Source organism: Asterias amurensis, chromosome 16, assembly GCF_032118995.1.
Source record: "Asterias amurensis chromosome 16, ASM3211899v1".
In the NCBI taxonomy this organism is placed as follows: domain Eukaryota; kingdom Metazoa; phylum Echinodermata; class Asteroidea; order Forcipulatida; family Asteriidae; genus Asterias; species Asterias amurensis.
Window position 1 is genome coordinate 10634281 of NC_092663.1, and position 9657 is coordinate 10643937.

At 39.9% G+C, this 9657-nt stretch overlaps 1 protein-coding gene across 2 annotated transcripts; it reads right to left on the minus strand.

The window, feature by feature from the left end:
• Positions 1–59: 59 nt before the first annotated feature.
• Positions 60–8767, minus strand: LOC139948715 (uncharacterized). Of its 2 annotated transcripts, none has more exons than XM_071946985.1 (8): positions 8626–8767; positions 5485–6068; positions 4573–4894; positions 3876–4024; positions 3481–3643; positions 2539–2625; positions 1658–1902; positions 60–1222 (listed from the first exon to the last, which is right to left on the minus strand). In XM_071946985.1, exons 2-7 carry the CDS (start codon positions 6040–6042, stop codon positions 1673–1675), a joined length of 1509 nt encoding a protein of 502 aa, XP_071803086.1. In that variant the 5' UTR covers positions 6043–6068; positions 8626–8767; the 3' UTR covers positions 60–1222; positions 1658–1672. The 2 variants fall into 2 exon arrangements, with proteins under 2 accessions (XP_071803086.1, XP_071803085.1); XM_071946984.1 differs by having other exon boundaries at positions 4573–4924.
• Positions 8768–9657: the final 890 nt, after the last annotated feature.

Genomic DNA, 9657 nt, shown 5'->3' on the forward strand with positions numbered 1-9657 from the left:
CAGATGCTTGAATTTAAGATCTCAGCTGAGGTATCAAATTCAATTCAAATATTTTCATGAGAAATTACTTCTTTCTCACAAACTTTGTTACTTCAGAGGGAGCCATTTCTCACAATGTTGTTTACTATCAACAGCTCTCCATTGCTCGTTACCAAGTAAGTTTTTATGCTACCAATTATTTTGAGTAATAACCAATAGTGTCCAGTGCCTTCATTTTGTACCAATTCGGAGGTCTTCCGATGCTTTAAAAAAACAATCATTACCGTTTTGGAGAGTGTTCTCCTAAAGTAAAAATAGATAAACCAAATTTGTTTTAAAATTATCTTTTTAGATATTCATCCTGTACAATATATTATTTGTATATAATTCATGATAAGTATACAACTTAAGAGTTTGATATTGATTTCTGTTTTAAAAAAACACACAATCTTCCAGTTCAACCACTAATAAACAAAAGAGTATTAATTATTAGCCTACTGCTGTTTAGTTTATAACTAATGCAAAACATTTGTGTTATTCTGTGACTAAACCAGACTTATCTTATGATTTGAGGCATTGCATGGTGAGGTACCAATATGTATTTGGTTTGAGGTAACGCCATGTGTGTATCTTCTTGCCAGGTAGTTTGTTCTTTAGAGAACTGTCATGCTTCACCGGATTGTTCGGGAGACTTCTCAGTTCTAAAAAAGAACTGTCCTGCTTCTGAATAGAACTGTCTCCTGACGATGACTAGAGCAAGCTAGTCAAAACGTTGGGACCAATTTAAGAACTCACTCCACGATAGTGCAGTTAATAACGATTCCTATAAGCTAAAGAACTAGTCCCAGCACAGCAAATTTTCTTTACCTTCTGCCCAGGTAGTAAAAAAGCAAGGCAGTTCTTTTCAGAACTGAGAGATGTCTCCCGAACAATCCGATGAAGCAAGACAGTTATCTAAAGAATAAACTCTACCTAGCAAGCAGATACACACATGGTGTTACCGCAAACCAAATATATACAGACACATCTTGTTAAAAAAATCAAAACTGGGTTTTATTTCTGTCGAGGCTGAAAGGTTAAGCCCATCGAGATGCGTTGTATCCCCCCCGAGCCTGACGCCACATCACAAGATCCAAATAGCGCCCTCACTGGCCGAGATGTTGTGCTCAGCGTTGACACGTTTCCATTGTTTGAACTCAGTGATGGCTGTCAATGCAAGGCGTCTGTTCATTTGATGGCTGCACTGTATGAGGAAGAAAGAAATAAGCATTTATGAAAATAAGAATTTCACAGTAACACTTAATCTTGCCAGCCAGCACATATATCATGTGGTGAATTTGTCCACACACGACACAGTCAACCCTCCTACTGTCTGACCATTCAATATCATCCACTGTGGTTTTGAATGAAAAACTATGCCAGCCTGCAATATGATGGCATGTGGTGAATGCATCTACACAGTATACAGTCAACCCTCCTACTGTGTGGCCATTCAATACTGTTACACTGTCAATTCCAGTCTTTATGCACAAATCCCCCATTGGAGGATTATTTCAAAAAGCGTTTCAACTTTAGTCTCCTACTAAAGAAAATTGGCAGTTTACCGTACAAAATATATATGCAAAAAATATGCCCCCCCCCTCCCTCTCCCTTAGCCCATACCCATCCTTTGTTGTACCTTAAATATTGGTCTTCATTCAAACAACTTTGCAATGTCTATACGTCCGTTTTGGACCAGCCAGTCATAGAGCTTTCCCTCTGTGGCTTGGGTTGTCGTATTCCATACTTGGAGTATGTTTTTTGCTCCAGTACGTGGATCCTTGTTCTTCTCCCAAAGGGCCGTTTTATACATGTCCACAGAACTGAAGACCCCAGGGTGTTCCTTCTTCAGCCAGCAAGTCAAATCCTTCCAGCTTTTCGTGGCTGTGTACAAGAGAAAATAATAATAATAATACCAGGAACTTATATATCGCATAACTTGTGTCCTTTAACAAGATACATAACCAATATTGCTGCATCCATCGGATGGGATGTAAAGTTGTGGGCCCCGGGTGTTTTTAATGCACATAAAAGAACCAAGTTCACTTATCGTAAAGAGAAGGAGCTCGACCCGGTGTTCCTGGTTTGATTGACAGCAGTTTGGTCCAAAGTACCTTGTAAACCATTACAAGAATAGGTTTCATACTTAAACACATAACTCCACAAACCTTGCAGGGAATAATACAGAGTGCTTTGATACGTCCCTAAGGGTGTGATAAAGCGCTATATAAGAACTGAATATTATTAATCCACAATAGGTATCAAAAACCTTTAAAAACCGACAATAAAGTAGATGATATGGTAGGTCTTAAGGCCGGTTTATAGTCAGTCTTGCGATGGTCACGCGATGGAAATTTTGCCAGCGATCATGAATAAAAACACAGTTTAAAGGCCCCAGGGATGACTATAAATTGTGTTTTTTAGGATCGCGTGTCAAGATTTCCATCGCGCGACCGACTATAAACTGGCCTTGAGGCCAGATGATAGCAAGACTTTTCAGTCTGAATGCTGGCTACCTACCTTCGTAATCGACACTCAGCATCTCTTCAACTTTTGAAAGAATGTCGACCCTTGTGGTCCTCAGATCCTTCTCCCCATCAAGAGGGCCTAAGAGTAAAACAGATTAAAGTAAGTAAAATAAAATTATTGTAACAATGAGCCATTGTTGCTGCAGGTCATATAATATACTCATAATGAATGTTTATGAGTACAATGGTGCAAATATTTTCACAAGTTGAAAGATGGAATGTTCTTCTCAATAGGGCAGAGCCAAGTTGAATGGAACATTCCATCTTTTCAAAAAAAAAACAACAACTCTCATTTGCACACAAGAAAAACATTCATTATTTGTTTATATATAATATCCACGTAAATCTTTGTCATTTTGATTGGAGGATTTTACGATATGAAGCCTCGACGGACAGACGGACGGACGTGGTCCAGTAGTCTGCCATGTTTGATGGGTTTTCTTTCCACCTTTTGCAGATTTTTAATACGAGCATGCAATGAGGTTTAGCTATGGCGAGCAATGTCTTGAGCTTAAACTGCTTTTCTGGTCTCCACTGATACAAGTTTATATTGGCATTGTTGGCAATGCACTGAGTAGTAAGGATAAGCCATGAATCTGGTAACTGGATCTCAAAGGAGACTTTCCAATGCTAGGTGGCAGCAGACTTACCAGGTAAATTCCCATTGTTTACTATGTTCTCAGCACGCACATAATTCTGAGACCAATGGATTTACCCGGTAAGTCTGCTGCCACCTATTGTCCCAAAAAGTCTCCTATTACATTGTGACCATTTTGATATCTCTCCTCTCGACCCCCTATGGAAACTATACCGAGGCTGGTAGATGAAAATAGTCTGGTCCCTTCTAAACCAAAGGTAAATTTTAACTGCAGTTTTTCAAAGTGCACACAAGGGACTCAGAAAGTTTGGGGGGGGGGGGGGGGTTGCGTCTTACCTACGACTCCAGCGCAGACAAACTTCTTAAATTCAGCTCGCACGCCCGTCCCGCAAACTTTTATTATCTTCTGTAGCTCTTGAAGGCGTCTCGTCTTGTCACCAGGATACTTCTGGAGAATCCGTCGACTACTGAACTCCAATGCAGAGAAAACGGAAGCTCCCTGAGGAGATAATTTTGTACCACACATAACAATTTTGCAGAATTGACCTACGTGGATGAGAGCAACTGCACTTACACTCCATCAAAAATAAGGTTGGGTGGGGTCGGTTGGGATGGTTGGGCAAGGTTGGTTGGGCGGAGTTAATTGGGCGGGGTTTTAAAGACAATAGAAATAAATTGTGTAAAATAGCTTCAGAGGTGCTGTTTGCCCTCAAAAACAAAACAAAGCTAACCTCTCTCGCAGTTTCAGGAGTCAACGAGTATTGCAAGCTGACACACTGCGGTTCCGACAGGTTGTTTAAACGTTGCAGACTGTCTTTCAGCTCGTCGAACTTCCTTTTAAGATACGGACTGGTCAACTCGTGTAGAGCACAAGAGAAATCTGCGAGGTAAGGGGAAGCTTTTTACTATCATTATCTTAAAACCGTGTAGGTTTAATGAAAATCTGTTGCTGTTTTTGTCATTCAAAAAGTACCCAAACCCTGTAATAATGAGTGCATTCAATTAGCTTCCCTGGGTCGACCCTGGTCTGCCCCCAGTAAGTTCGAATAGCTTTGACGTCATTCCAGGGGCTCACCCGGGCCCCAGGTGCATGGCATCACCACGAGGGGATGAATGATCGTTTAATAAGCTCTTGTCAGGGGTTCAGGCCGAATAAGGGAGCGACTCAAAAGTCCGCTGAGCATACTGCATAGTTCCTACGGATCGTTTGCGTGTTCCCACAGGATCGTTGCCGTATGCCCACTGGATTGCTGTCGTATTCCCGGCGGAACGTTCCAACTGTTTCAACTTTTGAGACGCTCCCTAAGCACTGCGAGGACGACACAGGGAAGCTAATCAAACGCACCCAATAACAATATCGTGTTCCTAAATCGGCACTATGTAGCTAGATCAAAGTACTTTCCGTCGACAAGTCTCTGTTACACTTACCTTGATGCACCGCATCTGTTTCATCCTGGATCCCAGACGACCTTTTTGACCCGAACTCCTCCCTGAATACACGAATATTGTGTTGGAGGCTCAACTTGTCCATGGCACTTATTAGTGTGGCTACCGTCGCTTTAGAACCACTGGTCCTCCCCCACTCAAAGAATCCTTGATATCGCTGCTCCCGGATATTGTTCTGGTTGTTGTGTACAATTTCTTCAATTCTCCCGTCCGATACCCCTAGTTTGCGCAGCAGGGGCTTCCATTCTTTGATGCTGATGTTTTCCGATAACCAGCTAATCATCTCGGTAGTCACCAGGTCCTTCTGAAAGGACAGAGGCGGACAGGGAGTACACTTTGACATTCAAGACAAAATATAAAATTGATAGTTAGAGATAGGCTTAAATACCACCCCAAAAACTATCAAACAAATTGATAACTAATAATTTGTGACTGCATTCCATCTGAAACCTCACTCATTATTGGTCCGTCCAATACCAAAGTTTCTCTATTTTGGTCGGACAGACTGTCAAAATTAAGGACCTAGAATGTGAAGACTCTAACAGTTTGAATTATCTTTGCTAAATTGGATTGCAAAGTTGATATGCATTGTATTTAAAGGCAGTGGACACTATTGGTAATTGTCAAAGACCAGTCTTCTCACTTGGTGTATCTCAAGGTACCCTCCTTTTAAATGCAATGCTTGTACATGAACAAAGTATTGGACCAATGTCCTAGGGAAATCTGTCATCCATATGGGAAATTTCTATGGGCTGGTGGAGGATGTTTCAACAGAGGGCGCTATCAGAAGAAGTTTGTACACAGTTTGCCATAAAGGGGACAGAATCTCCGGGGGGGACAGAATCTCCTGCCACACCGGTGCTAGGTGAAAATAATAGATTTGGTTTAAATTACCACAATTACATCCACTTTAGAAGCTCCCATCTTTTTGGAGTCCGCATCCGTTATACTGGAGTAAGCATCCTCTTTGGCAAGTACTGTTGCAGTTCCTCCAGTCACATCCTCAGTCACTTGGCTGGAGTGTGTTTCTTTGGTGGATTCGTAGGACTCAGGATATACACCACCCAATCGAACTCCTTCATCTCCTGCAGCTGCGCCTTTGGGATCATTCAAATTGCCGCGCCAACCCTGTTCAGCTCTACCTTGCAATGGCATATCTCGGTCGGCATCAGTTTCAGTCGTTTCTCTCAACAGTTGAAGTTCTCTACTCTCTGTGGCTTTCTTCTCCAAGAACAACTTTAGGTACTTGGTTTTCAACTCTATAATTTCAGTATCTTTATCATTTATCACAATCTTCAACTGAGAGATTATATTCTGCTGTGCCTCGAAAAGTGCAGCTGTATCTCTCTGGATGCCTTCCAGAGTGGGGACTTCTTTGGGTTGTCCTGCGAGTGTGGCACCATCTCCATTCTGATTCACAGTGGAAGACGAGCCATTACCACTGGTTGCCATGATTGGGTGTCTACAGCTGGCTTGACCTGCATCAACGAATAATAACATAGGTCCTGGTCAATGATACAGTTTTCAGGGTTCAACTCAATTCAATTCAATTCAATTTATTTTAAATGTCGTAATAAAGACATGAACATTTTCTTCAAGTGTGCATTCTTATAATATAAACACAGAGAGGTATATCTAGTAAAATAGACAAAAAGAAGCCAAAAATATACACAGATCGTTAAAAGGACAACAGGGCAAATTACATAGAGACAGAGTTTTTCACAACCATCGAAACGTACATGGGTGACGAACAACAAATACAAAACATGGAGAGTAAAAGAGCAGTAAAAACACAAAGACAAATGAGGCCTAAACAAAAATTATTACTGGATGCCAGCAAACCACGGGGGGAAAAAAAGGGACAAAAATTAAGGGATTATATTCTAAATTTTGAGTTAACTATGTGGCAAGCCAGGCAGGAATGAAATTCTTAGTGTGGGTTTGTAGAGGCACACCACTTTGTCGCTGTGCGCACAGTGAAAACGCGTTAGAGGCAGGGCACACTGTACAATCAGAGAAGTATCTAAGAACACTTGACATGATGGATGGTCTCAGCGACTGTCTTAAAAAGCATTAAAAATTACTGTGAGAACATTTTCATGACCGATGTTGTGTCTTAATAAACATATGGAGAGGCCATTTGGCCGTTTTCAAGCTATTTCAGTAAGGTATTTTTGTGATTTTGGGGCATTTGTTTGTGTGACAATCATGGAAAATGGTTGTTTTGAGGGTCACTTACAAAATGTATTTAGGGTGCTGGTACGACTGAGAATATTAAATTTCGACAAAAGGAGTGCAGCGCCCCAGTAACTGGCTCTAGATGTTATGTAAGATCTATGTCAAAGATCAGTCTTCTCACTTTGTGTATCTCAACATATGCACAAAATAACAAACCTGCGGAAATTTGAACTCAATTGGTCGTCGAAGTTGTAAGATCATAATGGAAGATAAAACACCCTTGTCACACGAAGTTGTGTGCTTTCAGGTGTTTGATTTCGGGACCTCAGACATACAAAATCCGACCAAGGTCTCGAAATCAAATTTGTGGAAAATTACTTCTTTCTTGAAAACTACGTACGTTACTTCAGAGTAAGTTTTTAATTTTATGCCGACAATATTTTTGAGTAATTACCAATAGTGTCAAAGTCTGCCTCTAATTCTAAACTTACATGGTTTGAAGATTGAGATGATATTGGTAGAAAGCTTCCCTTGTCTTACAAAAAAATATTATTTGCTGAGGACGTGCTGGTGTAGTGAATCCCATGAATCCCCGCTGAAGTTTTTGAAAAACAATTATTTTAGCATGTTAAACCATATGGGAAATTAATACTTCTAGAAACTATAAGGCGATCCCCTGTGAGCAGGGGAGCCTTATATCCTGGTGTCATGTGTTTTCAGTAGGATAACAGGAAAATTGTTCACAATCAAAAACTAAATTTTTTTTTTTTCAAATCATCTATCCAATTTTTTAACAAAAACACTTTCACTTCATGGTGTGTTGACATTTTTAAAGTTTTGGTTTTACGTTGCGAGAGACAGTCCGCCATTAACAGTGCTTATGCATGCACGACATTGGAGCAACGTCATATGTTTTCACACCTTTCATTGGTTGGTATTTTATTGAATATTCAGAAGCTAGTATGACGTGCAAAATAAATCAAACATATTATTCAATTAGTACTTAACAAATTTAATTACATTTTTGTCATAAGGCATTATGGCTACTATATTAGAATCCAGAGATATCATAAGGCATGAAAGTAAAACACCCCACCCCCCCTTGATGCAGTTACACTTCATTACAATCCGTTTTCCCCCATTTCAGACCAGTTATGTTTGGTTTCAGGAGATAAGAAACCAATCTATGATTATTTTCTCTTTAATGTAGACTTAATATTTATTACGCTTATCGGAATTTATAACAGTTATGCAGTAAATAAATAAAAAAAATTGTTGTAATTTTCACTTAAAATATTTTAATATTTTCCCCACATTTGCACACCATAGAATCCCAAATAGTAACCACCTCACGTGATCCATCTAGTGACTAAAGCAGAATGAAACTCAATCTAGCAGATAGTAATTTTGTTTTTAACTTTCGAGGTTGGATGATGTTTCTTTGACGCATATGAATTTTGGCATAATAATGCACTAGTGATTTATACCGAAAATTAATCATGTTATAAATGTTTGAGCATAACCAACGACAGGAAACTTTTTTCTCAGCATGATTAAGCCTGATGAAAATACAGACTGGAGTAAACTCTGCATAGCTTCTGTCACCGGTGCAGCTTGCACAACTCCGCGGTAAACGGGAATCAAAGTTGGGTACCGAAAACATATGAGGGTCGATAACGTACGACGCTACGATATAGTAGTTTCTAGAAGTAGGAAATTAACGTTTTACATGCTAGAGTCCTAGGCTAAGAGTAGACTACCGAGACAAAAACAATTTTCGTGACTTTTTAAAAAACTACAGCACCTCATCAGCAAGTAAGTAATGGGATGTTGCGATAATAACGTAACCCTACTTACTGTTTTTGTAGTGTATAGCAAATCATTAAACAAAAACGAAGACGGCTTTTGACAAAACAAATATTAAAAGTGACCGTGCCTGATAAGTACAGGTGTAACATAGACAAAATTGGGCCAAGTTTGCTGCCGGCCGTGGATTCGTTATTTCTGCCTTTCCCTGGTACCATGGAGCAGGGTCGTACGCGTGCGCAGTGAGCGAACATTCAACACGGCCGGCCGGCTACCCGCGCACACGGTTCCGCCTGTAGTATTGTTTTCAAGAAGCTACTGTGTTCTCTATACATGTAACCAACAGAGGGCCGACCGTCATAGAGAATCTTCGAAAAACAAGAAACTGTTAAAACCCAAAGAACCTGGGGTGGATTTCACAAAGAGTTAGGACTAGTCTTATCTCGAGTTAGGAAGAGTTACTCGTCCTAACTTAGGACTAGCTGTACATTTTTTATATCTCTATAGGACTAGTCCTAAGTTAGGACTAGTCGTAACTCTTTGTGAAATCGACCCCTGATGCCCATTTAAACAACGCCTGTTAAACAAGGCTTACTTACTCGTCTCTGGTTGTAGAGAAAAACAGAGAATAGTTAATAATTATGAAAACACTTATGGATACTTTGAGATTATAAACCTTGGAACTTTTTATTTTCCACATGTTAATAAGTAATATAAACATGTAGGGCCACGCATTACACGTATCCCACTGAGACTAAAAAGGGAATCCTCAACACTGTTGAAACGACATAAAATAGGCTCAAGTATCAAAGTAGAAAGTAACCTTATTGACTACTTCTTGGGACAGAAGCTATATATTATGTGTAGATCCTTTCTTACAAAAAAGCTTGTATTGTACAATCCGTGAAACAAGTGTACGATGTCGAGATACTCCTGGAAGAAAAGCATGGGCTCAAGCCATGGAGCAACGTCATATGTTTTCACACCTTTCATTGGTTGGTATTTTATTGAATATTCAGAAGCTAGTATGACGTGCAAAATAAATCAAACATATTATTCAATTAGTACTTAACAAATTTAATT

What these genes read in the sequence shown, in the direction of transcription:
- LOC139948715 (XM_071946984.1), bottom strand. Translation starts at nt 6,042, where the DNA reads ATGGCAACCAGTGGTAATGGCTCGTCTTCCACTGTGAATCAGAATGGA. An exon ending in AACAGATGCGGTGCATCAAG is followed by an intron (nt 4,025 to 4,572) that starts GTAAGTGTAACA and finishes CTTACCTCGCAG; the next exon opens with ATTTCTCTTGTGCTCTACAC. An exon ending in GCTGAGTGTCGATTACGAAG is followed by an intron (nt 1,903 to 2,538) that starts GTAGGTAGCCAG and finishes TCTTGTACACAG; the next exon opens with CCACGAAAAGCTGGAAGGAT.